The sequence below is a fragment of the Eupeodes corollae genome, chromosome 1, assembly GCF_945859685.1.
Source record: "Eupeodes corollae chromosome 1, idEupCoro1.1, whole genome shotgun sequence".
Classification (NCBI taxonomy): Eukaryota; Metazoa; Arthropoda; class Insecta; order Diptera; family Syrphidae; genus Eupeodes; species Eupeodes corollae.
Window position 1 is genome coordinate 1,018,223 of NC_079147.1, and position 27,380 is coordinate 1,045,602.

The window sequence follows — 27,380 nt, forward strand, 5'->3', positions numbered from 1 at the left end:
TCTTGATTTACAGCTTATATAGATTTTAATTTAATCACTTTCTTAACCTTATTTGCTGTTTACGCTTTTTTAACACTAAACATAAAAAGGAAGAAAGAAGTGACCTCGCAATACGATGAGTGTAGGATATATAAAAATAGATATTTTTTGTGTTCGTCCATGAAATTGCAAGTAAAACAATACAATATGGCGTTATTACACTTCCAACTTTCTAGAAAAGTAAGAAAAAATTCGATTGTACTTAGAAAAACAGGCCCGTCTATCTCCGTAGTGTAAAATGTTTTTAGGAAACAGGCACCACAGGCTGGTGACACTTTAATACTATTTATCTACACACCTGAATTTATGTTTGCTACATTTATTGGTTCAGGCGACATAAGGGACTTGAAAGTAAGGCAAGTTTCCTGTATCTGATTGGTCAGCTGCCAAAAAAATTGCATTCCAATTAAGGCAACTTTATTGAAAAGTTGACTGGAAAGTTAGTAAAGTTACTTAACTATCAAGTCAGGTCAATTTATGTCAGAATGACAATTGATCATGATTTTCAATTAACTGAAAGTTAATAAAGTTCAGCTTTATTACTCTACGATTTATTTATTTTCCGGACAATTCCATTTTATATTTTGTATAAAAGGGTTCCTCCTCGAATTGGAAAAGAAAGAAGTAGTATTCCTTTACAATACGAAATGCAAATCTTGATGGTTGTGTAGGTTGCCTGAGGGCGATTTTGTAGACAATAGTGTGTTTGGTAGTTTTGTACGATGAACTAAAGGTAGAAGTTAGTGCAGTAAAGTCCTGAGTTTTAAATGACACTCGAAAACCTAACTAGTTTTCTTGGTCAAAATGTACGTTCAAGGAAAGCAGTTGAATGCAAATGAAGTCCCTTATGTGGTTTGAACCTGCCCTATGTGTAACAAATATAACTTCGGAATTGAAGTTGCACTCTATTTCTAGAAAAGATTTTAGTTTTTATTTATTTTGAAAAAAACAATTAATTTAAACATTTTGAAAACAGGCCCTTACTAACGTTCGTTTCGGCCATGAGAAGAAGACAAAGAAACCACTAAACCACTTGAAAAGCCACAAGCTCTTAATGCTTATTTTCCTTACCAATTAATTGACTTATATGTGTTTCGCATTATGGAAAACAAGAAAAGGCGACACCTTAAAAGTGGTTTCATTAGTTTTGTCTAAACTCAGAGTCGGTACACATATCAAGTTAAGAAAAGCAATTTTTCATTGAAGTGATAGTAATTTCTTTTTTACCAAATAATTTATTCAATAACGTTTAAAATTCGTGGACAGGGCTTGAAAGTATGATGGCAGATAACAAAGATGAACAAAAAGAAAATAAGAAAGTACCTTTTCTTGAGTCGCAAACATTTAAAATCCTTACGTTGGGCATATATTTGGGTGGACTTAGTGGCATGGGAATGACATTGGCTATTTACCATTTATTTCTGTGGGACTCCAAAATGCCAGCACTTCCTGAGTTCAAACAACATCATCATGTTGGATAAGCAAAATTGTGACGCATGGTAAGTTTTTGATTTGCGCGTACATATTTCCAGAAGGCCGAGTAGTGTGGATTATCGAAGGTGTACAGTACATTCTGCTTTTCACATTGTTAAAGGATTAATTTTAGCTGAACTAACAAAAAAGTAAGCCCACTTCAGGCTGTCGATTTTAATTGGATTTTTAATTAAAGAATTCAAATCCAGATTGAACTGTGACATCTGTGCCAGTATAGTATTAACTGAGATTCGTTGTCAATAGTTCTGAAATAGCCCCACTTTAAACTGCTGGCTAAAATGCCTAAAATTGTTCAAATAATTGAAACCGTTGAAACTGAGATAAATTCTCCGCCGCCGACACCGTCCGCGTCGTCGCTTACAGTTAAGGAATTACAAGAAATAATTCGCCCAAAACGAAAGCGCTACTCGGAAAGATGCCTGCGGTTTATAACAATAGTTGTTTATCTATTTGCTTTGTCGGGTGTAGGAGTTGGTTTGTCATTTTATTACGTTTTCTTTTGGGATTCTAAAATGCCCCCAGTGTTTAAGCCAAAAAAACATCTACCTTATTAAATTTTAAATAAAAATTGATAAATTTGATTCATTGGATATTGGATAATAACATAAATTATGAAGTTCCAGACAAATTTTGACTGTTATAAGGAATTCAAAATTGAAGGTAAAATTTTAATCATGTAAAGGATGTATATATTTAAAAGGGCTCCAGCATTGTGAAGAAAAGTCAATGTCATCTATCAAGGATGTATAGTGTTGTCTAAGTCTTGGTAGCCATTGATTGTTAAAAATTTTGCAATTGTTTATTTAAAGCAGTTTAATTATTAAAACTAAAAAAAAAACAAATGTTTTTGGTCTTAACTGTTTAAAGCGTGTTTAAGGCTTTGGTAACCCAGACCATTTTTCATCAAAATTCTTGTCGTCTGAAAATAAATGTTAATTAAGTCTTTTCATGTGTATGTGCAATATTTGGTTAGTTCAGTACATAATAAATCCAAGTGTCATTTTGTTTTTATTCAGATTATGAGAAAATGTTTCTCAATGCATATTTAAGTTGTTTTTTAAATTATAACTAATTATTGTCATAATATTCATATTGTTAGAAACTTGGCTTTCCGAAAATGCTTTGTATTTTAACACCTATTGTAAAATTAAAAAAATATATGATTTTGATAAGAAAAGTGTTCAATTTCACTTAGATTTTTGTTGCAATAACTACTCGTAAGTCGATGAGTAATGAATCAAAAAATGGAGTTTTCCTTTGCACTTACAAAATCGATGATCAGGAAGTGCAAAATTTAACTTAACTAAGTTCTTCTAAAAATTTCACTTAGATGTTTTCTGTTCTTAACTAGCCAATTGTATTATTAAGAAATACTTAAACTAAGTTTTACATTATGACGTTTTACGACTAAAAATATAGATGTAAATGATCTTACCAAACGCTGTCAACTAAATCTGCTGAAGAATATTGATTTATTTAGAGTAGGTTCAAATAGGTGTTACGAAATTTGTAGTGTCTTAAATTTAAAAATTCTACATGGTAAAGTGGTTTTAGAGATAGTAAGGATTTATTAAAAAATATAAGTATAAAAAAGGCTAACGTGTTTTAGTTCACTGATAAAAATATATTTCTTAAACCAGAAATTTCGTAAAAAGTTTCGAACTCGAGACTTTAATCAATTATGACATATCGATGGTCGAATAAAGTTCACCCCATTGCGTCCGTCTGTTTATCCTGGCCCCAACAACCCAAAGCTTTGGGTCGATTGACTTCAAATTTTGAAATTAAGGTTTTGAGCTGATTCGCATTAGGCGTTTTTTTCATTTTTTTAAGATTAAAAATAAAAGTAGTCCCCATAAAAATTTGATGGTCAAAAATCATAAAACTCGAATTTTCTCAAAAACAACCCGATAGTATTTTTTTGTTTTTCTTAATTTGGCTTTTTCAAAATAAAAAAAAATTATTTTCCTATTGATCCAGAAGGTTAACCTCCATAGAGCCGTTATATTGTTATATAATTATAGTTTTCTCAAGAACTAATATTCTGCACAAGTTCTTATTCTATCTCAGTAATATTTGATAACCAAAACATCAATTCTTTTTATGTTTTCATACTTAAAGAAATAAAATAAATATTAAATTTTTTTTTCGAAATTTGATATCTAAAAAGCGGGTATTTTTTTTACGATATTAAAGTAAAAGTAAGCTCTCAATAATTGCATACCAAACATTTTTTTAAATTAAAATTGAAAAATTGTTTTCTTAAAAAAATAATAATAAAAAAAAAACCTTCTAAATACACATTTTGAAATATGCTTTTTGTGAGAAATCAAATGGTGTTTAATTTTTTGAAAAAAAAAAAAATGTTTGCATGTACATTTTCAAATCTTAAATTACAGGAAATATTTTTAAACAGAATCTTTGGATACATGAGCAAATTCGTTCGACTTAGTCGTGCATTTCATTTTGTGTGAATTCATACATACATATATGAAAACAGATATTGAAATTAAAGTAAATCAATTGCAATAGTAATTTCCACTTTCAATGAACTTTTGTACCAATGGCCAATTATAGCAAATAATAAGATGCTAGGTGAATAATTTCTTAAACAATATGAAAACTCAACTTTATCAATACGGTTCAGGGAATGAAATGAATGGGAATAAATATACATTACGACTAAATTGAATAGTACTTACATATATCTTTTAAAAAATGATTTTAGAGTTAAGTTGCAAAAAGATATTGTAGACATACTTTGTACTTATTTCATTAATAATAAGAAGTTCAAGATATATGAACCCCCGAGCTGATGACAATGGGAACAATTTATTTTTTCATTAAGTATTCATATAAAATGTTTCTGTTCTTTTTATTAACTTCCCATAGGAAGTTATTGTAATGGGTCCGATTTGTCAAATTGAAAATGTTGACATTTCTCGACGTTTCAAAGTTCCTAGAGTTTAAATAAAAGATTTTTAGAAAGATGTCGTCCATAGCTCAAGAACCAGAAGAGATATCGACTTCAAATAAATTTTGTTATCCAAAGGCAGAAAGGCCTCTCAAGGAAATTGCGTGGGTGGTTATTTTACCATAGCAGTTTAAAAAAAAGGTGCAAATTTTCGTTAACCCTAAATATCTTACGAAACGAAAACGCTAGAGACTTAAATCAAATTTTATACAATATACTGTAACGTGTTACCAAACAAGTATATTTTTTGAAAAAAATCCAATAAAAGGTTTTTAAAAAAACTGAAAAAAAATTGTCAAATCGAAAATTTTACGAATACCAAATGATTTTATCCCCAAAACAATTTTTTCAAAGAAAAATAACATTTTCAACATCTGGTAAAATTTTGACAAAAATCGAATTGATAATTTTTATAAAAATAAAAACCTAAAAAAAAACTTTACTTTAAGTTGATAAAAATTGAATTTGGACTCAAATATCGTTTGAAAAGTTTGAGATTATGGCTTCCAACTTATTTTAACTTATAAGAAATATTGTTTTCAACATTCGGTAAAGTTTTTAGAATAATCAAATTGACAGTTTTTCTTACAAAAAATAAAACTTAAAAGAAAATTTGACAAAAGTTGGTAAAAATTGATTTTCAACTTAAATATCTGTTTAAAAATTTGAGATTATGGCTTTCAACTAATTTTATCTTATAAGAAATATTCTTTTCACCGTTCGAAAAAAAATTTGAGAAAAATCGAATTGAAAGTTTTATTTATAAAAAATAAAACCCTAAACAAGAAAGTGAATAAAAGTTGGTAAAAATTGATTTTCAAATCAAATATCTTTTCAAAACTTTGAGATATTGGCTTCCAACTACTTTTATTTTTTAAAAAATATTGTTGTCAATATTCAGTAAAATTTTGAGAAAAATCTAATTGACGGTTTTTTTTTACAAAAAATAAAAACCCAACAAAAACAATACTAAAACTTTTTATGAAAAATATTAAAAACCCAATACGAAAACCTTCAAACTTTTAAGCAAGACAAATCGACAGACGGGATGGGGGGTTATCAGTGTGGGTCGCATCCCAGCCTCGTTTTTTAAATCTAAATTAAGTACTAGTGTATTATTCTCATACCATCAATAAATTACTCGCGCAATAGCTCGAAGAGAAATATGGCAGAATGACATAAGACTTTCAACCAATACTTTAAACCATTTCTGTGCGTGGTTAATGTCAGCGATGAGAGGGAAATACAATTTTTACGACGAATCTGAACGGCTTCTTTAGAAAGGCACTTTTTATGACGAGAATCATAACTCTTTGATGAATTTTCATTTAAAACTATGTGGGCTGTAGGTCAATAATAAAAAGGTGCTTTTCTTATATTGCAACTAACGTTTCAAGTATGTTTTAACTTTTCATCAGGCAAACATTTTTCGAAGAATATTCATCAGCAATTAACACATATGCCGATACTTTAATTAAACAGCAGTTAGACTTACAATTACAAAATCAATAATTTATCACGCACAGGTAGAGATTGAACCCAAGACCTGGCATGACAGTCCCACGCGCTAAACATCACGCCAAGGGTACTACTAAAGGGTGATTTTTTTTAGGTTAGGATTTTCATGCATTAGTATTTGACAGATCACGCGGGATTTCAGACATGGTGTCAAAGAGAAAGATGCTCAGTATGCTTTGACATTTCATCATGAATAGACTTACTAACGAGCAACGCTTGCAAATCATTGAATTTTATTACCAAAATGTGTTCGGTTCGAAATGTGTTTCGCGCTTTACGTCCGATTTATGGTCTACATAATCGACCAAGTGAGCAAACAATTAATGCGATTGTGACCAAGTTTCGCACTCAGTTTACTTTATTGGACATTAAACCAACCACACGAATGCGTACAGTGCGTGTTGCTGAAGACCGTGAAATGTCGATTCGTCGCCGTTCGCAGCAATTGGGTTTGTGTTATTCGACCACATGGAAGATTTTACGCAAAGATCTTGGTGTAAAACCGTATAAAATACAGCTCGTGCAAGAACTGAAGCCGAACGATCTGCCACAACGTCGAATTTTCAGTGAATGGGCCCTAGAAAAGTTGGCAGAAAATCCGCTTTTTTATCGACAAATTTTGTTCATTTCTGGTTGAATGGCTACGTAAATAAGCAAAATTGCCGCATTTGGAGTGAAGAGCAACCAGAAGCCGTTCAAGAACTGCCCATGCATCCCGAAAAATGCACTGTTTGGTGTGGTTTGTACGCTGGTGGAATCATTGGACCGTATTTTTTCAAAGATGCTGTTGGACGCAACGTTACGGTGAATGGCGATCGCTATCGTTCAATGCTAACAAACTTTTTGTTGCCAAAAATGGAAGAACTGAACTTGGTTGACATGTGGTTTCAACAAGATGGCGCTACATGCCACACAGCTCGCGATTCTATGGCCATTTTGAGGGAAAACTTCGGAGAACAATTCATCTCAAGGAATGGACCGGTAAGTTGGCCACCAAGATCATGCGATTTGACGCCTTTAGACTATTTTTTGTGGGGCTACGTCAAGTCTAAAGTCTACACAAATAAGTCAGCAACTATTCCAGCTTTGGAAGACAACATTTCCGAAGAAATTCAGGCTATTCCGGCCGAAATGCTCGAAAAAGTTACCCAAAATTGGACTTTCCGAATGGAATGGAATGGACCACCTAAGACGCAGCCGCGGTCAACATTTAAATGAAATTATCTTCAAAAAGTAAATGTCATGGAGCAATCTAACGTTTCAAATAAAGAATCGATGAGATTTTGCAAATTTTATGCGTTTTTTTTTTTTAAAGTTTTCAAGCTCTTAAAAAATCACCGTTTATATGCATATGACCTATGGTCTGTTTGGTTTCTAACCATATAGCTTACTTTGATTGTTGAATGTTAAGGTTTTATCGGATTTTTTGCAATTTAAATATAAATACAATACCAATTGCCTGCGTTCAATCTTAGACAGATAGAGTATGTGGATACCTTTTTGGTTGTGTTATACGTGTAAAGGAACTATCTGGTCCAAAACAGCTGTGATGTCAAAAAAAGGAATCCAAAGGTATCCCAGAATTTCTGTTAAATATGGGTATCTAACAGAACAGCTCATTCTGCATATGGTTGACTCTAAAGAAACCCGTTAAATAATTTCACATTTTTATGTTTTTCGGTAAAAATTCAGTAAAGATTAACGTTATCCATTGAAATTGTTATTTTAAAATAATTTTGTACCTTGAAATCTGAATGTCTGTCCGCTTTTTAAGAACAGCTAAAAGCAATTTTTACTTTTTCAAAGCTATCTTAATTTAGGTTTTCAACTCGTTTAATAAAGGTATTTAAAAATCTAAATACCCAGGATAGCCTGGAAATGACCTTATCTTCGAGTATTATTCAAAATGTTTTTAGGGACAATGTGATATGACGTAATACACTTAAAAATCAAACGAACGACTACAAGAAGGTATATTTATTTTTTAAATATATAAAATGTAATAAGAATTTAAATAAAATTTGTGTATTTTAAAATCGTAAATTAGAACGTATACACTCCTTCTCCTACCCTAGTTTTTATTTATTATCTAACATTGCCTAAAAGCTGCTCATACCATATTACGCAATAGTAGGCATAAAGTATTCTATAAGTGCAATATATCAATGGCCTAAATAAATAACTAGGAACATATATCACAAATTCGCAAACAATATCCACGCTATTCATATTACTCGAGAGAATGCAACCAGCTAAACGATGGAAATTCATTCATTTATCACGCTTTCCGTATACTACAATTAGTTTATTTTGATTTTGCATTCAAACTCTACAGACAGGAAATTTGCTAGAATTCTTAAATCAGCATGCCCTCAATTTGTTAAGCACGACGCAATACAAATATACGAGAATGTATAGGTATAAACCTACGTAAACATAAAACAATCAAGTTCAAATATTTTTCTCTAAGCTAAAGAAAGGTCCTACAGCGATACTTTGGAGTGAATCGATTTCTTTTAAATAGATATACAAATCCAATTTGAAGAGAAATTTTGTCTTGACCGTCAGTTTCAATGGTGAATCGAAGCCCTAGAAAAACATTTCCAGCTGAAAGCATACCATCAACGCATTGCCAATACGATATTTATTTGAAAGAGAAAATAAAAACACCAACGTGATACATTTAGTAGGGTACAATAGAAAAAGATTTTCTCAAGAAAATTAATTTCGCAGATTTCAGCAATATAACGAAATATGCATTGCAAATTTAGTCTACACTAGTTAAGGAAACAACATTAAATTCAAAATACCAACTTTGTCTTTGAAGACCAATATTTTCGAAGTTTGAAAATTTTGATTTGCAGAAATAAAAGAGAAATTGATTTTACTATTAATTAAAATATTAATAATTGGGTGCAAAAATGGGTCATGTCCTTTACCTGCGTACTGGGGTGAAACTCATAGTTACTCGAAATGAAATCAAACTATCTTATAATTGCATAAGATTGAAAAACGAAACATAATTGCGTGAGTACATTTTTTTGATCAAACTGTATGTTGTATGCATGCGTCCAACCATCCTTTCATTTCTAGCCAAGATAACGTATGTACTATATACTTATTTACATATTTAAGCACATATAAAATAACGATTTTTATTCTACTTGGATGTCCCTGTAGCGATACTAAATCTATTCAACGCACTCTAGATTTATAGCTACGATTTTTATGTTTTCACTTGCAATTCAAACACCAATTCATTGTTGGAATAAATAACAAAGCTTCAAAGTATATCACAGTATATATGTATGTATATGTAGTCATTATACCTACTAACCTAGAAAGGTTGGTAACGGTAAGCACAAACATATTAAGAATTGATTTTCATTGCAAATTAATTTAAACATTTCTAAAGCATTCAATGTAGCAGTATACATCTTGATGGACGACCAACTTCCTACTCCTGTTCCAATTTTCTTGAGCTCTTTATATAATTTTATTAGTGCATGCTATCTTAAGCCTATGAAGATTCTTAACTCCCAATTAATCTGTAATTTGAATTAAGTACCCTTAATATTTAATAAAACCAAGAATTACATATTATCTATGTGCACAAATGTACATATGTATATTTAACTTCTTTAGAAATGGCAACTAAAACTTTCAACATGAACTAACAAAGCCAGAGGAAGGTAGCTACATGAGAACGAGTATATCATCTTGAACATAATAATTAATACTTTACTTTCTCGAATGAGGGTCATAAATTTATTGTCAGATCATTGAAGGACTTCAAATATTTACAATGCAATACTCGTACCCACAAACATCTAGTTTTCCTATGTAGGTATGTACAATGTACGGCGTACAGTACTCGTACTTTAGCTGGAAAATTATATTGTGATGGTGCTCTAGATTTATTAAAACACATCCACACATTCACCACAAAAATTGGTTCAACTTGGTTGAGTTTACAAAAACTTTGACACGAACAACTCGGGCGCTTCTACCTTGAAAGCTTTTTATACACACAAACCAGAAATCTCTAAATTGCATGCTGTCCTACTGACCCAATTCTCGGTCACTAACCTGAATCCTTTTTGCACACAGTTGTTGTAGAATTATCGATTCGCAGAGGTAGGACTTTTTCTGACACAGTAAGTGTTTTGTGCATGTACACATACGTCCTCGTCCTTTTCGTTTCCATCGTCCCTATAGCCGTCGCTCGTTGTTGTCGTCGTCGTCGTCGTCGTAGTCCATCCAACCAAGCAAGAAGTTTCAGAATCAGACTTGGCTCTAATGAGTGTGTCGCTGGTGTCGCGCCCCATTCCTGCTGCTGCCATACACAACACATTCCACTAAAAAGCTATTTTAAGTGAAATCTTCAACACTCTAACGAATCTGAGAGTTTATTGGTGCAGTTGCATTCGGGACACAATAAGCGACGGATAATAATAATTATTTTTGTAATATACTACATTCATACATTTGAAAATCAGTGAAAGTAGATAATTTAATTTTTATTGAAATTTTAGCTTCAGATTTTATTCGAATCACCGAACATATCAGTTTAGAGAGTTCAAATTTTCCCCCTAAAACAGAAAAACAAAACCAAAAAAACATACAAAATATGATTTCGAAACTAGGCTCTCTAGAAGAAAAAATCAAACTTCCACCTACCGAAACAATTAGTAGATTTTATCAACAGCCGCAAAACAATCGGAAGGCCATAAGGATACTCACAGTGGCCGTTTATGTGTTTTGTGTTTCATTGGCTGCGATAATGTTGTCCCTTTACTATGTGTTCATATGGGATCCAAGTATTCGACCGTTTGTTACAAAAATGGCTAACTGCGGTAAGTAGAAGTATTAGTGATTTAGATTATTTCTGGAACTGTAGGTTTTGACTTTTCTTTATAAATTATCTTATCTTATCTCTCCTGTCTTTGAAATTGTGTGATGTTGCGTTCTTAAATGATTTCAGTTCTATAAATCATAAGCCTTTAAAAATTTAATACAAATATAGAAATAAGGACATTTCTAGATTATAAAATGTTTGGATTTCAGAATTTCGTAGTTTGTTTTTAAGAAAGGTATTTAAATTATTTCCCAACTATTTCTGTCTCGATGAAAATTAACTAAACAGAAATGCTTCTAGGATGTTCCAATGCATAGAAATATATTCTAAAGGATAATCGTAACTAGGACAAAAACTACACCTATGCGAATATGTTTATTGTTCGCGCAAAAAAGCCTAAAGTGCCCCTTAAAAAGAATAATTGTTTTGGATGAACAAACGAAATCTTTCATGCAGTAGTGCAGAAAAGTGATTAATGAATAATTTTAACGAGAAACTAAATTTGAATACACTTCCTTAATTGGAGATTTTTAAATGGACATGTAAAAAAGAAGGGCGGGACATAGTGTAGATGCGTATACTTTTTCTTACATGTTCTTCACTTATTAGGATACGAATGTGCAAACAAATTAACAGAAGAATGAAGAGATACAAACATAATAGTACATGTACACTAGTAGTCATACCTTAAAAGAGTGAAATTGTTTTATTTTGTTTGTTATATTTTCTGTTTCTAATTAAAACTTAAGTTATTAATAAATTATATAGTTCCTGAGAAAACATAGTTGAATTCAAAAGTTTTGTACTACAATAAATGTTTTTTTTTGTATTAATTTCAGACAAAATAGTTATACCTGAACAAATTGCTATTCAACTTATAAATTCCTCAGAAATATCGGCAGAACAATTTTATAAAAATTTACATGAATATTATCAACGACATCACATTCAGTACCTGTGGAATAAAGACGGAACACATCAAAATTTACAAAATGCACCCCTAAATAAGACACCTAAACAGAATGATTTTGCACAACAGCAAAAAGAAGTTCCCAGAAGTTTAGCCGGCCATCGGCCAGCCCTAAACAATTATCAATTTACTGAGCGAGAAGAAGCAAACGAGGTCGCTCTTCTCGAATCATTGACTATCGCATCCCAAGAGATCCACAGTGCCACAGCACCACCAATCAATGAGAAGCCCAGCAACTATGACGACGAGGATTACTCTGAAGACGATTCAAACCTCGGTGCCGAGTCCAGCGGATTCTTCCCTTTCAACTTCGAATACACCAATCGGAGAAAATTTGATGCAGATTAGTACGGACCGTATTATGTTATTTTTTAAGTTCTATATTATGTTTTTATTTTTGAAATCGCAGGGCTGTTTGTCTTAATGCTATATGGACTTAAATCATTTCATACAACCAAAAAAAGTAACATAATTAATCCACACATTCTTTCATTCATGTTTAACGATAAAAGAAACATTATTGATCTGTATATACGAGTATACAATAAGTCTTCATTTCATTCAATTAGATAATACTATTATGATATATGTTAATACATAAGTGCAATATACATAAATGAGTAAACCGAAAAAAAAAATCATAATTTAGGACCGTTTAGTGTTACTACAAATAAAAATTTAAAAAAAATACAAAAATGTAACTTAGGCAATTAAATAACATTATTGCATCGGGTATTGTACGCAGTCACTTGTTAGTAAACATTCGAATCAATCCATTTAAAATAAATACAAAATAATATTAAAACTACGATTAAATATAAAATTTGATACGAATTACGATGAGAACTTAGAATCATTACTGCACATGAGACTTAAGCAAAAGTTTGATCGGCCGGTCGATCATCATTGATTGAAAATATATTATTGGATGTGAACATTTAATCAAACATACATTATGTAGAAAACGATATGAATATAAACAAATTAAATATGCATAGCATAGGAATAAAACGGTGTGTAGTATGTGTAAAAAGTTGTAATAGATAAACCTAAATAAAAAGATAAATGTCGAATTTCAATGCAGTTGCAGATAACATAACAATGTAAGAGACTGCAAATAAAACAGCGTTGTAATAATTTGAATAATAAAATAAACTAAAATTAAAAAATTTAATATTAGGATATAAAATAAAATGCACGACTGGATCACACGAACTTGCTCCTGTATGCAAAGAGTCTGTTTAAAAAAGTACCTATATAAGATTTAAAAATATACCTGTAAAATAAGTATGTCTTCATCTTCAAAGATATAAATGATATAAATTGTCAAAAAACTTGTGATTCATCCCAAGACACAACTTATCCTAGGACATTTCATCCCGGAAACGAACAACACTTGTAATATACGAAAATAATGGTTTATGTATTAAACTATTTCGTTCAAAGCTTTTTTAGCTTTATTTTAATTTCATATTGGAAGAACCGGGATGGAAAATAAATTATCTGAAGATAAGAAAGAGGAAGAACATATATGTTAAATTGTAAACCGATTGCATATTGGTTGTATAGTTAGGTAGGTGTCTAAAACGAAAGACATGTTTAAGATGATAATGAAGGTATGTTATTGGTAGGTAGAAGTTACTTAATACAATCCAATTACATTTCTTCTTTCCTACAAACATGGCGCAAACATGGAGTTATTACGTTCAGCTTATTTTTGTTCGTTAATGTTAAAAAAAACAAGCATACGAACAGGTACAAGAAAATGCTATTCACGTGTTGTTTACAGTCAGGCTCTTGTGCAACGTTTAGTAGTTGTAGAGGTTGTACGTAACACTTATAGAGGTATAATGTGTAGATATACATACGTTGAAAAAGTGATTCTAATAGAAAATACATAAACTCTTTCTGGACCGTTTCTTAAACTTGTACTAAGTATTTATTCCTTTATATAGGCGAAGGCAAGTAAAATATGTGTGAAACAACCTTATTCGTAAAGAATAACATTTTAAAATCATATATACAAAGGTACCAAGATATTACTTCTTGATGGACACTTTAAAATAGTTTGTTGATTAAATATATCATATTCGTTAATCCGATGCAGTGGCGCTACACGGTTGCAATCTTACAAACTTTGTTTCTTTTTAGCATTTCATATGAGAAAAAGCGGCAGATGATCAAATCACGGAATACGGCTTTTTGAAACTTATGGGATTTCAAAAAAAGTTTTTCGAGATAAACATTTTCTTTTACAAAAATAAAGTATTGTGGTATAAATTTTGACTGTTTTTTTAAATTTTGTGTTGAAGGAACAAATAACGCAAGGCAAAAATGACCACACAGCTTCTCTTTGATATTGAAGCTCCGTTATGAAAAAGAACGATTGAATTTCTAGCAAGGGTCATTTTTTAAATTGAAACAAATTCTCTTTTGTCAAGCTTTCCAAATTGAATATATCTTCACTGCAGCTGTCGAAAAATTTGTGGGTTTTAAACATATGCATTTTAATATTGATAACAAAGTCGTAAATTGAACTAGAATCTTTTATATTCTCAGTGTTTGTTGTTTCGGTCAAAAAATGTACCTAGAATCATAATAATGCTGAAGAGATGCAGGGATGCAAGAGATAACATTGAAATATTGATTTTTTTTTATTCGGGACGAATTTCAAGAATGGAGTGAAATCCAGCTCTTGAATTATTGTCCTCGTCTTAATCTGTTAAATGCTTCTGTAGTACTGTCATAAGTTCGGTGGATGAGCAAGTCAAAAGGTGAAAAGAACACTTCTGCGGTTTTAAACCAAGGGTTTGCAAACAACGTGCAGCCGATACCTTCTGAAACGTCTGAAAAATCTATTCCCCGAATCCGCACCGCATATGATGGATCTAAGTGTCACGTTTTGCACGAATGGTAGGTTGTCAGATGATTTTGAAATCTGAAGCGGAGCCAGACAGGGCTGTATTCTGTCCCCAATATTGTTTTTGTTGTTGATAAGCGATGTACTGCGCGCAGCTCTGTCAGGTACCGGAGAGATCCAATGGACCTTGACATCCTATTTTGGATAACGCGGACGAAGTTTGCTTACTCTTTCATAGGATCATGGATCTCCATCAAATGACAACAAGTGTGGAGAGAGAAGCAGAAGTTGTGTGGCTGAAAATGAATTCCGGCAAGACAAAAATTATCAACCTCGGAACCCGACAATCGTCTCAAATAAATATTTTCTCGCAAACGGTGGGAAAAGTGGAGAGCTTTCAAAACCTTGAAAGTATTGTTTTCATCGAATGCGGAACCGAAGAAGATGTCATCGGCAAAGCAAAAGCGGCGTTCGTTATGCGGTCAAAAATGTGGAGGAATAACTTTATCAGCTTATCTTCGTAACATCCTAAGGATTTTCTGACCAAACCGTATATCAAATGAGGTCCTTCATAGAAGGACAGGTCAGGAACCTTTAGAATTTATAATACGAAGACGTAAGTGGCAATGAATTGGACATACGCTTCGAAAAAGTAAAGACTGCATTGCAGGCTAAGCAATGCAGTGCAATCCCCTCACAGAAGAAGGAAGAAGAGCTGGTCGACCGTGACGTGAAGCAAATGGACAGTCGAGGCGGAATCAGCGTCACTAGGCAAGAGTTGTAAGTAAGAGTAAGTAAGGCATGAGCAATACAAATACATGTTTTTCTTATATCTTCTTAAGAAGCCAAGTTCAAAAATAAAATTTTAGAGACTGTTAGTTTTTAAATTTAAAAAAAAAATGAAAAAAACCCCTGACGCGAATCTGCTCAAAACCTTAACTTCCAAGTTTGAACTCAATCGACCCAATGGTTTAGACTGTAGTGGCGTGGAGAGGCAGACAAAACAGTATGGACGGAATCGCGGGACCCACTTTCTTCGACTTCTCTACTATCTTAATATATAATGTTTGATTAAAATCTCGAGTTCGAAAATTTGCACGAATGCAAAACTTGCCATATAGCTCCTATATGTCGCAAGTAAAAAGTGATGGGTGTTAGCTGATGTGCCATACATGGAAAGGATCGCCAATATATGTAACTATTCTAGCTTAATTTTTGTTATGAAACTTCAAGGCTTTTGTTGCTCAAAACATTCATTTGAAGTAAGACTGTTATCTTATTTTTGCAATCAATTCGATTTTTAAGTTTAAGTTTTGCTTCTATTAAAATGGAGTGAAGCGCTTAAAAAGTTGAAATGATCCTAGTGCATTGGGCTTTTTTTCGGTTTGTTCATTAAGAATAGACGGCTGTTTAAAATGTGGTCGTCTTACATTTAAAAAAGTATTGCGCAAACAAATCCCATACAAAAATAAATTGAATTTATAGAGAATTGGATTCCAGATCCATTTGTATGCCAATTAGGGAGGATATAACATAAGGGGCTATTGACGTATTACATGTCGTTTGCTTGCACATGGACTCTAAACAGTATTTGTGGAAAGAAAGCAAACGGCTTTAGCAGTTATAATTTCACTTTCGAATTAAAAATAATTATTTTTCAATATGTTTGTAACTACAAAAATTATAAAATGAACAAATCAAACGAAAACTGTTGGGTTCACACGAACATGATTCCATCGAGAACCTCACGAAAAATTGCGCTTCTCGTAATTTTGCATGGAAAACTAGACAAATGGTTGTCAACGTAAACCAGAAAAATGAAGGTTTGAAAAGTATCCTATTCAATGAAGCTATATCGGTCGACAGAATTTTGAAGATGCAAACAAAGCTTAAATGTCAATATCGCAGGTTAAGAGAATTGAAGCGCATATTTGAATCTAGAATACATATTTTTCTTATTCAGAGTTGGAGAGCAAGCATGGACTCCCTCCCATACTACTCACATAAGAGAAAAGGAGTTTGTAGATTGTAACTTTAGAGCATTCGGATGTAAGATGTTTTATTGATAGTATGTAATTGGATTGGCAGAGATGACAGTATGGAGGGTTTTCCTTTTTGAGGAGATAGCAATAGCAATGAGTTAATTGTATGTGTCCGAGGTGTAAGCGGAAAAAATCATTTGTTCATGATGATTGTCGTTTCTGTAGGATATATGGCTGGCTCACCCTTTGTTTTCCATTCTTCAATTCTTATAATATCTCAGTAAGTGTTAATCACGTTGAGAAAGTCTTTTTTTGTCGGATAGAAAGTATATGCGACTGTTCTGAAGCGGTTTTGGAAGCAATGTCTACGAACTCGTTTCCTTTGATTCCTGAGTGTCCTGGGACCCATAGTAGCATAATTGTGTGTTTGTTCTTGAGAATATTGTTCCGGATATTGGTAATGGTTAAGGAACAGTTTTGGATTCTGTTGATTGCCTTCAGTGTAGAAAGGCTATCAGAGCATATACCAAAGTTTTTCGGTATTGTATTTGTTATTTCGGTCGTTTTCAGGATTACGTACGCCTCAGTGGAAAAAAATGAAAAGTAGTTAGGTAATCTTGCACTTTATAGAATATTTCCTTCTTCCGAAACGATTGCAAGTCCAGTTCCAGTATCAGATTTTGATCCACCTGTATAGATGAAATCCCATAAATCGTTTTTGTACATGTCAGTTATTTCATGAAACATCTGTGTGTACATTTCTTTAGACGAGGAATTCTGTTGTAATCTCGCCAGAGAGGTATTAATCGTATCAGTTGGGAACTCCCATGGAGGTATGTTATCAGGATTGAGGTTACATATTGATGGAGTAATACCGATTTTACTGGATTACTTCAGAGCGATGTAGATAGCAGAAGGGCATTTTGGTGTTTTTACGTTTTACAATTTTCTTTGCATCCTCTATTATTGGGGATCTGTAAGATTGACATATCTTAGGTGCAAGACGTGCGGTTAAAAGATCCCTGCGGTGCTGTATGGTTGGGAAGCCTGCTTCAGTTAGGATGTTCTTTATTGGAGTGGTTGCAAATGCTTTCAAGCTAGTCCTTATTGAGGTGTGCATGATTGGTTTGATGATGTTGAGTGTAGATTTGCCGCATTTTTCATAGACTGCCAACCCATAATCAATTTTGGATAGAATAATGCTACGAGTTACAAGAATAAGTGCATTAATATGTGTAAAGCTATTTTTAGACGATAAGAACCTTATTATATTATATTGAGTCTGGTAATTACCAAAAGGAATGCCTAAAAGAGCTGATGAGTTTACATTCTGAATTTTGAATGATAATAAATAAATGTCAAAAGTTAGACAATTTCTTTTTTTTACATAGATGTAAGTGTTTGCTTTTATCAGGTGATATAATAATGTAAGTTGTTTTCATTAAATAAATTTCTCTTTTGTCTTAATAATATTTTGTTTATTTAGGAGTAGAATAGTTAGCAACAGAAAACAAAGAGAAATGCTTGTGGAGAAAAAACCTTCGTTCCTCAGTACAATTGCGTTCAAACAACAATTCTAGTGAAGGCATTTCGTTCTTCGTTCTTCATATTCAATAAAAACTACAAAAAAAAACTTTTATGAATCGTATTTAAATTACAATTCTTTACCTTTTACGAATATTTGATACATTTGTCAACTTGTGATGGGTATCAATATGTTTAATAGCCGTAATACCGAGTTTATCAATAAAGCTAATCACAATAGATCCTATAATTCACTATTTATCAAAAATATTGATAATTGATCACCATAATACCGATTCATTAATTTTGTTGATAATTATCAACTATTATCAAATATCGTATTGATATTTGATAACCATAATAGGGATGTAAGTCGCTATTGAAGTTTTCTCTTGTACGATTGTTTACATTGAATTTTGATAACAAAATCAAATCATCCGCATGCAGACAATGATCTGTTTTTGTATAACTGCTTATGATTTCACTTATGCCATTGTAGGCGATTATGAATAAGGTCACTGAAAGGGGAATACATATAAACATTAAATTATGATTAAATGTTTCTAAATGTAAATGTTTCTTTCTGACTAAAAAACATAAATGATTCTTAATAGGTTTTTGCAACATTTTTTATTAAAATAAAATTAATAAAAATAATATACACTATAAGCCGACATGGTTTATTCCGTACATAATATATTATATAACTTTTAAATTTAGTAAAAAATGTACTTCTTAAATAATTTATAACTAATCACCAGCCTGGAAGACATGAGTTATTTTGTTAGACCGCAATAATTTACCTGCTCTTTCCGAACCAATTAGATTGGATACTTGTAATATGTCGTATTTAGAATACAAAACCGTTACACTCATTGAATTTTCAAGTCCATCACGAGGATTCTGATAGCTCTCTTGCAGCAGATTGATCAACTCGGGATATAAATGCGGCCAACATGGAGGTTGGTAAAAAATTAAATGACGAATCCCTTTTATTCGCGTCCGTCTAAAAAAGTGAGCTCGTTCTGAGTAGAGTAGAAAATGAGCAGCACTGTGGAAGAACATGTCACGTGCTCTTGCAATTTTTGCATCTTTGGTATACTCGCAGATCTGCACGAAATTTAGTGTTTCTGTTTTGAAATAATTCCTCAGTCGAACGTAGTCGAAGTAACTTGGGACATAGATCATGCAATGGGCAAATGATGGACCTTTGAATTTCGGTAAAATTTCATTGACAAAATATTTAAAACGTTTATCAAACGAACTCTCAATTGATTCTACATCTATTTTGTGAAATACCTGCGGTATTTGAACGAATACATTTCGAATTGAACCATCTTCTATTGGATTGACAACTCGTACTTTTCCACGATAGTTGTTGCATTTGCTACTAAATAACGAACGGAACTCGGGCAGTTCGTGAGAGGTACACAAGAGTGTTTGTCTGTAAAATCTACTCAAACCGTTTAAACACCACGGTCGAACTCGGGAAAAGTCTGTGTTTCGTGTTGATTGCGGTTGAAGATGCATATGATCGAGAACATGGGATAAATGTTCCCAATTTTGGGCTAAAAATAATTCGGCTTGATCAAGAACAAGCACTTCAATTGATGTTAGGAAATCATAGTCACGTTCCGCATCCCCAGCTGCTCCCACAACCATCCTTAATCCTAATGGTGAGGCAATCAGTATGTCAGACGAATAAAATTCGGTATAGAGCTTGATGCATTTCTTTGTTAGAGAAATTCCTATTTTGAAATTATCATCTGTGTTGCCAGCGAATGTCTTTTCGTAGTCTTCAGGTTTGGGGTTTGTTTTTGGGAAATAAAGTGTGTCTCCTGTGTATTCTTCCATAAATCGCTTATAGTTAATAACAGTTCCATCGGTTTTTGCTTTCTCTGTGAAGTAAAGAGAATAATAAAATATTAACCGAATTGTTTTGTCTAATTCTAATTCGTCTTGCCTGATTTATCACCGTACAGTAGTTCTATATAATGATTAACCACTCTATAAGCTGAATCCCGAAAAGGCACAATTATTAAAACTTTAGGCCTTACTAATCCTTGATCTTGATATGAATCCGGTATTATTGTTGTTGACTTTTTATTTTCTGCTGCCATTTTTAATTTAGCATTGTGATGTAATATTTTTGTACGAGTTTTTAGCATATGATTCAGTGAGTGAAGGGAAAATATAAAGCGGATTTCTTCTGCATTTTCTAGTGTTCGAAGTGGCAGCGACAAGTCTTGATACTTTGAAATAATCGATAGAATTTCGATTTGCATTTTTGTGAGAACCCTACCAGAGTCTGTTCCAATATTTATGCTGTTCGCCTTTGCTATATTTTTACATAGTTGCTGTTTGATTCCATATTTTTCTAAATTAGGTTCATTAAGAGACAATATTTGCGGCTCGCAACCTTCGCTTGCAAATTGCTCATCGTCGAGAAGAATTTTTTTCTTTTTATGAGGAGTCTCATCAATTTTTTCCCTTCCCGATTGGGATATTTCAACAAGTAATCTACCTAATTTTGGCCAGTTTAATTCTGATTTATTAACTGGACTTGGTTTTGCTAAAAGATTTTCTACATGTTGTGGTGATAATTCATAGTCGAAATGTTCCGAGAAAGGATCAACAGAACTTTGTTCGTCTAAGTTGCGGCTTGAATTTTCATCGTCTGCTTCCTTTTTTGTATCTTTTACTTCTTCATCTTCTTCTTGTTCTAGTTCTTCTTCCTCTTCTAATTCTTCTTCTTCTTCTAGTTCTTCTTCTTCCTCTTCGAATTCATCTAATTCTACTTCTTCGTCATCATCATTCGATTCCTTTTCTTGAGCAATTTCTTCTTCCGCTTCGTCATAACTATCCGTCTCATAGTCAGTGCCAACGGGTTCTCCTTCTGTTAGTTCTTCATCCTCCATTTCATCATTTCCATCCTCCTCGTTTGATGTGTTTTCATCTTCATCGGATGAGCTTTCAATATGCTTGTTCTTTTTTCCTATAAACATAAACAAAAGTTAAAAAAACCTTTAATTTGTCTGTTAAAACTTAAATGATAATATTTTAAAAATTACTGTTAAGGTAATCGTCTTCAACAGGAAATGAATGAGTGTTAAAAAACCAGGGGGGGTCATTCCATAAAACGATAATCGTTTGACGATAGCGTTTCGACGATAGTCTCACTTCACGTAAGACGATAATCGTCAAAGTGATATCGTCAAAACGATAGCGTTTGCCCGATAGCTAAATAGGTATCGTCTGCTATTAATTTCGATTGACAACTAAGCAAGTTGAAGTCAAAAAGTTTTGTTACAAAATAAATACTCTAAAAAATACAATGAATTCGGTTACGAAGATAATTAAGAGATGAATGGGACATTCTATCTATTTAAGTATCGCTCTTGCACAAAGCACTAATCCAAATTAGTTTTGGAAACAAAAAATAATTTTTGAAGCTAAGTTTTGTTCCCTGTGCATAAAATGAAGTCTTCACTTCCTTCCCTTGGACAAAAACCAAAATTAGGTTTATTACTGCAGCTGATTTACAAAAATATCAGACATTGGACAAACATTTTGATAATATAGTTTTATCTTCGGCGGCAACAAATGAAAACACAAAAAGTGACAACTACAACAAACATCACAAAATATTTACAATACATTTTTTGCAAATTTTCAAAATTTCTCATAGAGAAAAACCAAGTTTAATAACATTTTCAAGCTATTGAACAAGCATTATCTTTCGTTGAGTTCACTTTGACATTTCAGTCATAGTATAATATACTCAACGAACTTATACTGAAAACGATTGAACGAGACGATAGTGATAAAGTACGTGAAGCAAATTATTGACGATATCGTTAATGATAATCGTTTTGACGATTATCGTTTTGGAAATTACGGAATGACTCCCCAGGTTAGATTTATCTTAAAGTCTATCAAAAAAAAAACAATTGTATAGGAGTCATGTCATTGAGTTTTTTCGAAAATCCTTCAACAGTAATTAGTGCCATGGATTCTGAGAAAATTGTAGGCCCCCTCTATGTTACATTACTCGAACACATGAATGATTGCGAGTTGTTAGTTACTAGGCCTAGTCCTCAACGGATTGTTGCGCCATCTATTTTATTTATTTATAGTAGGTTAATGAATTGATTTGAAGATCTTACTTACAGCCTTATTATTAGTATCAATTTGATAGTCGATAATTATTATCAATTATTTGATAAGTTTGTATTATGGGTATCAACGGGAAATTTTAGACCGATTGTGAATACTTATCAAAAGTTCATTGCGTATGGCTCTGTTCAATCTCAGACAGATACGGTATCCGGATACCTTTCTATTAGTGTTTTACGTGTAAAATAACAGCTAATCAAAAACAGCTGAGATGTCAAAAAAGGAATCCAAAGGTATGCAAGAATTTCAGTGGTATGTAGGTATGTAGGACAGAACAGTCGATTCAACACATAGTTGAATTTCAAGAAATTTGAAAATTGATTTCAGCTTTTTGTATTAGTTTGTAAACAAAAAGATACAAAATGTTAGTTGAATTTGTATTTGAGGATGTTCTGTACATAATAGACGATGAAGAAGCTATTTGCTTTCGAATTTTAGAAGGTAATTATGATCTATTTGTTTAAACTTCAAAATTGACTTATTTATTAAATTGCTACGCACCTATCAATTCATCATCCTCCGTCGAATCAGTTGAATTATGCATAAAATGTTTTATCTTACAACAATTTTGACTTCGAAGCTTAAATGTCTCAATACAGCTATCTAACTCGTTCACAAGGTATCTAAAAATTCACAATTCAGCCAATGAGTTTTATTTATTTTGTTTGACGTTTCACATGTGAAGTATTTGTTGTTTTTTTTTACCACTAAAGAAAAAATTATTTGTGCGAAAATGTAGTTATTCTTATAAAAAATTACTTTGCTTCTTTATGTCGTATTTATGTATTTAAGAGCAGAATAGTAAGCAACGTTTCCTACGCTCAATTGGTAACTTTGTTTTGAATGAATCTGCAATGAAGTTTCATCAACCAATGCAAGAATTTAAGAAAAGTATCTTATTACATGTGTTTGTCTAAATACATTGGGTTGAAAGAATCACCTAATGCTCTACGTATTTTGAGTTGCTGACATGAGTTTTCATTCTAACTCCCTTCAAAAAACAATAACGAGGAAGTCATAATTCTTTAATTTTTGTTAGCACTAGAAAATATGAGAAAATATGCCTATAGCAACCGCATTAAACATACAGCCCTATTATAAGTATCGATTTGATAGTATCTATCAACTATTTGATGAATCGGTATACATCGGTATGTGAATAGTTTAATGTGAATGAGGTTTTTTTCTCGTTTGACGTTTTTAATTATTGTTTTAAACCGAATCAAATAAAAGGTAATTTTAAAAATAAAGTGAATACAAATCTCTTTTTATATTAATATAAATGTTTGAACCAAGAATTTGTGCTTGATATGAAAATTGATGTGTATCTATTTTTTTGATATCCTTAATACAATATAAGCATGTCAAATAATCATTCACAATAATGATAAAATTCAAAGTTCATCAACGTTGATAGTTGATAGCCATAATACCAAAGCATCAATAATATTAAGTGCGTTTTTTTGGTATTCCATATATAGTACAGTGAGAAATTGCCAACAAAACGATCCGCAGTAGCCAGATATTTGTATTTAGAAATTGGTACAACTAAAAGATGATCTGTCAGAATAATAATTAAAAAAACACACAAATAGAAGTAAATTTTGTGAAAATTAACTTAGCAAAAAAAAAACTAACTAAAACTAATGAAATGGACAATTTTCAAGAAGAATTGGTAAGAAAACATCAGGAAACTGAGATTCTATAAAAAAAGTTCATTTAACAATTGCTTCAAGGGAGGGTTTGTTCGTAGACTACTACTACTCAACGAACACAGCCATCGAGATACAAATGCAATATCAATCGCACCAACATTTGAGAACGAAATCTCGTATAAATGTGAAAAACCCATCCATAGTAAGATTCTACTCGAACTTCTATCGGTATTATTCATATTATGGATATTGTTTTTGTTATTCGTGTAAAATCCTACTATACTATGGATAGAGTTTCCAACAAAACACGGGTATTGTTATGTGTCTAGTTGATAGTTGATAGCTTTAATAGGACTATAAGAATGTTGTCACAATACGTCTCTAAATCTTAATATAAATTATTTATAAGATAAAGAAGATCTACACCTCCGAATTTCCAAAATAAGCTATTTATCATAAATGGGGCTATTTTTCAAAAATTATGATTGTGCTATAAATAGACCAAATCCAATCTTAGGCGATTTCTCCTTTCGTACAAATAAATTATATGAACAAAATAAAGAGTTGGGAATTGTACAAAAATATTTCAGATGAATTAGTTTAGAGAGTTTCGCGCATTTAGTTATACAAAGGATATCAAACTTATAGCCTGCCTTTCCATAGTTTTTTCTTCTTTATAGTAACAACTATTATGCCACAAATTAATTGAAAAAATGTTTTATTGAAATTTACTTTTAGTTAACTGAATAGACCTCAATTTAGAGGGCCACATCGTGGGTGGTGAATAATTTGCATTATACAGTGTCAAAACTCTATATTTTATTTATTTGATAAGGAGAATTAAATAACTGCATATGGTTTTGCGTCTTTTGTACAGACAAAATTGGGCACAGAATTGTTAACCATGAAGTTTAAGCAATGTAGATAGGAGGAGAAGATGGAACTTCGAACTGTACGGGCTATACAGCGACGTAGACGTAGCCAGAAGTGTAAAAGTCCAACGACTAAGATGTCTGGGCCACGTAGAGCGCATGGAAATCAATGCTTCGGCTCGAAAAGTCTTCTAATCCACACCCACAGGACAGCGCAGTAAAGGAAGACCGCGGATCAGGTGGCGCGCACAAGTGGGACCGAACTAGATGGAGAAGTTTGTTGGGTGAGGCCTTAGTTCACACAGGACTATAGCGCCACCTTAAGTAAGTAAGTAAGTAGGTATTAAAAAAATGATTTTTGCTTTTAACAATATAATTTTCTACTTTCTTTATTAATTAATTAATTCTTTTGTTGGTTTCGTCAACCATTTCAAAGTGTATTTCTTTTATTCAAAGATAATTTTAGTTTCAGGTTGCTACAAATTATTGATCCCTTTTTTGACAACAATACGATCAATAAGATTCTTACGCTATTTATGTACGGTACGAAAAGAAAATATGTTTGTACTCCCGTTAGCAATGTGAGTAATTCAAATTACAACAAAAGACTCCCAGCTCCAATTTGGCACATAGGAATTTTGTTTAATATTGGAAAACAAAATAAAGAAAGATATACAACAATGTTGTTCTTGATGACACAATGTTATTCTTGATAAAATAATCACATATAATTTAAAAGTATGAATAAGACATTTGCTTCTTTGAATTTAGTGCCTTTTTTAGTTTTTTTGGTCCCTTATTTGCATTGTTTGAGACAAAAATAAACTCTTAAGTTGGCACACTCTTTTTTCCCAGGGTATGCTTTCTGGGATCAGTCTCGAATCGTCGTAATTTCAACTATTTTTGTGCAAGTACGGATGGATGGCCTACAGTAGCATATCGAATGTGTAAGTAAATTTGATAAGAGTTACCAGAACTTATAGGATTTCCTAATTCTTTGCTAGAAACAGTTCCCGTAAAATAAACTTATTGTAAACGTAGTGATTGAACTTAAACCTTTAACATTCATCATTTTTTAGCTTTCCCGAAGTAAGACCGAGATATAGAAGATTATAATTATTATACACTATTATGGGTTCAAATGAGCAGCTAATTCTAATGCTAGGTAGACATCAAGACCACAAGGAGCATCTCAACCCTTCTTACCATTTTTGTTAAGAGTAGATAGTAAAGCTTCGTATACGTTTTCCTCCTCTACATCATTTGCATTAGTATCGTCATCATCATCAGTTTCCACCGACCCTAATGTTTGTTTTTTATATTTATCCTCGATGATTTTGTGCTGCCTCTGTTGTTCTTCAGCTTCTTTGCTCCGTTGTATGAAACGAAAGTTTTTACTCCGTTTGTTGATCGAAGTTTTGTTGCTTTTGGAATTTGTTTTATTTGCATTGTAGTTTGGCTTTTTGCCTTTGTTGCGAGAATAGTTTTTTCTTTGTTTTCGCATTTTTATTTTATTAATTTATTTTCAAAACTTTTTAAAATAAGTTAACTTTTACACCTGTGTAGTGTGATACAAAATAAAATATTGAATGTCAACAAATTTGACTGTCAAATAAGATTCGCACGTGCTACTTCACTTCGAATTTCGAAAATCGAAATTAATTATCAGCTTATACAGTCTGTCTGGAAAATTAGTGGGTACGTATACTGTCAAAGTTAAGAATTCATTTTTAAGCACACATTATTTTGTTCAGGCATTTTATTGAATAATTTTCATTTTGTTCATTTGTTACTAGAAAGTTATTCATAAATTTTAGGAATGCTTTGTCTCAACTAATGGAAATTAATGCAGCACGAATTTCAACACGTAGTTTTTTTATTTGATTATTGATTATTATTATTTTGTGGAAAAAAAATTATAGCGAAAAAAACCTTGTTTCTATTTTAATTTAATTTTTAAAGTTCACTTTTTCCAAATGGACCCGAGTCGATCCAAAATCGATTATGTGCGGGGGAACTGACGTGGCTCAGTTTGGCACTCCTGATCCGTTTGGATTTTCAACAAGTCAACAATCAAGGAACCCGAACCAACCAGACAAGTTTTTACCTATTTACATAATCTTTTCTCGGCATCGAAAAACTATCTAACTATCACAGTTTATCTTATACAATAATTTAAGGAAACGAATTCTTAATATGTATTCCCCTATTTTCATTTTTCTGGGTCAGTTAGAAACTTTTTTTTATGTGGAGTTACATTTTTGGCCATGCTTTTCTGCTTTCAAGTATCGTAGTTAGCAGATATTTTTCTAAACAAATGGCTGGAAATGCTTAATTTCTTTTATAAAAACCCTCTTTTATAGTGATTGCTGTATGTATTTGTCTGTGCTGTAAATAAAAAAAATATTAAAATAAGCAATCCGTCAAAGTTGCTTCGGCTTGCAGCCAATTGGCTTGG

General features: G+C 32.2%; 2 protein-coding genes across 4 annotated transcripts; one reads left to right on the forward strand and one right to left on the reverse strand.

The window, feature by feature from the left end:
• The first annotated feature begins 1,205 nt into the window (after window positions 1-1,205).
• On the forward strand, window positions 1,206-13,027 carry LOC129939677 (uncharacterized). Of its 3 annotated transcripts, none has more exons than XR_008780563.1 (2): window positions 1,206-1,538; window positions 11,723-11,857. XR_008780563.1 is itself a non-coding variant. In XM_056047784.1 (2 exons), exons 1-2 carry the CDS (start codon window positions 2,145-2,147, stop codon window positions 12,199-12,201), a joined length of 528 nt encoding a protein of 175 aa, XP_055903759.1. In that variant the 5' UTR covers window positions 2,006-2,144; the 3' UTR covers window positions 12,202-13,027. The 3 variants fall into 3 exon arrangements, 2 of the variants coding, with proteins under 2 accessions (XP_055903759.1, XP_055903758.1); XM_056047784.1 differs by lacking the exon at window positions 1,206-1,538 and adding an exon at window positions 2,006-2,193 and having other exon boundaries at window positions 11,723-13,027; XM_056047783.1 differs by lacking the exon at window positions 1,206-1,538 and adding an exon at window positions 10,531-10,881 and having other exon boundaries at window positions 11,723-13,027.
• A 5,810-nt stretch (window positions 13,028-18,837) lies between these two features.
• LOC129939676 (U3 small nucleolar RNA-associated protein 25 homolog) lies at window positions 18,838-26,500 on the reverse strand. Its single transcript, XM_056047782.1, has 3 exons — window positions 26,129-26,500; window positions 20,183-21,214; window positions 18,838-20,117 (listed from the first exon to the last, which is right to left on the reverse strand). Exons 1-3 carry the CDS (start codon window positions 26,424-26,426, stop codon window positions 18,970-18,972), a joined length of 2,478 nt encoding a protein of 825 aa, XP_055903757.1. The 5' UTR covers window positions 26,427-26,500; the 3' UTR covers window positions 18,838-18,969.
• Window positions 26,501-27,380: the final 880 nt, after the last annotated feature.

Bases quoted from the DNA above. Each gene is read 5' to 3' on its own strand.
- LOC129939676 (XM_056047782.1), bottom strand. From the start codon at position 26,426: ATGCGAAAACAAAGAAAAAACTATTCTCGCAACAAAGGCAAAAAGCCA. The intron at 21,215-26,128 runs GTAAGAAGGGTT...TTATGTTTATAG, and splicing joins ATCTACTCTTAACAAAAATG to GAAAAAAGAACAAGCATATT. The intron at 20,118-20,182 runs GCAAGACGAATT...TTTACTTCACAG, and splicing joins ACTGTACGGTGATAAATCAG to AGAAAGCAAAAACCGATGGA.
- LOC129939677 (XM_056047783.1), top strand. From the start codon at position 10,656: ATGATTTCGAAACTAGGCTCTCTAGAAGAAAAAATCAAACTTCCACCT. The intron at 10,882-11,722 runs GTAAGTAGAAGT...TATTAATTTCAG, and splicing joins TACAAAAATGGCTAACTGCG to ACAAAATAGTTATACCTGAA.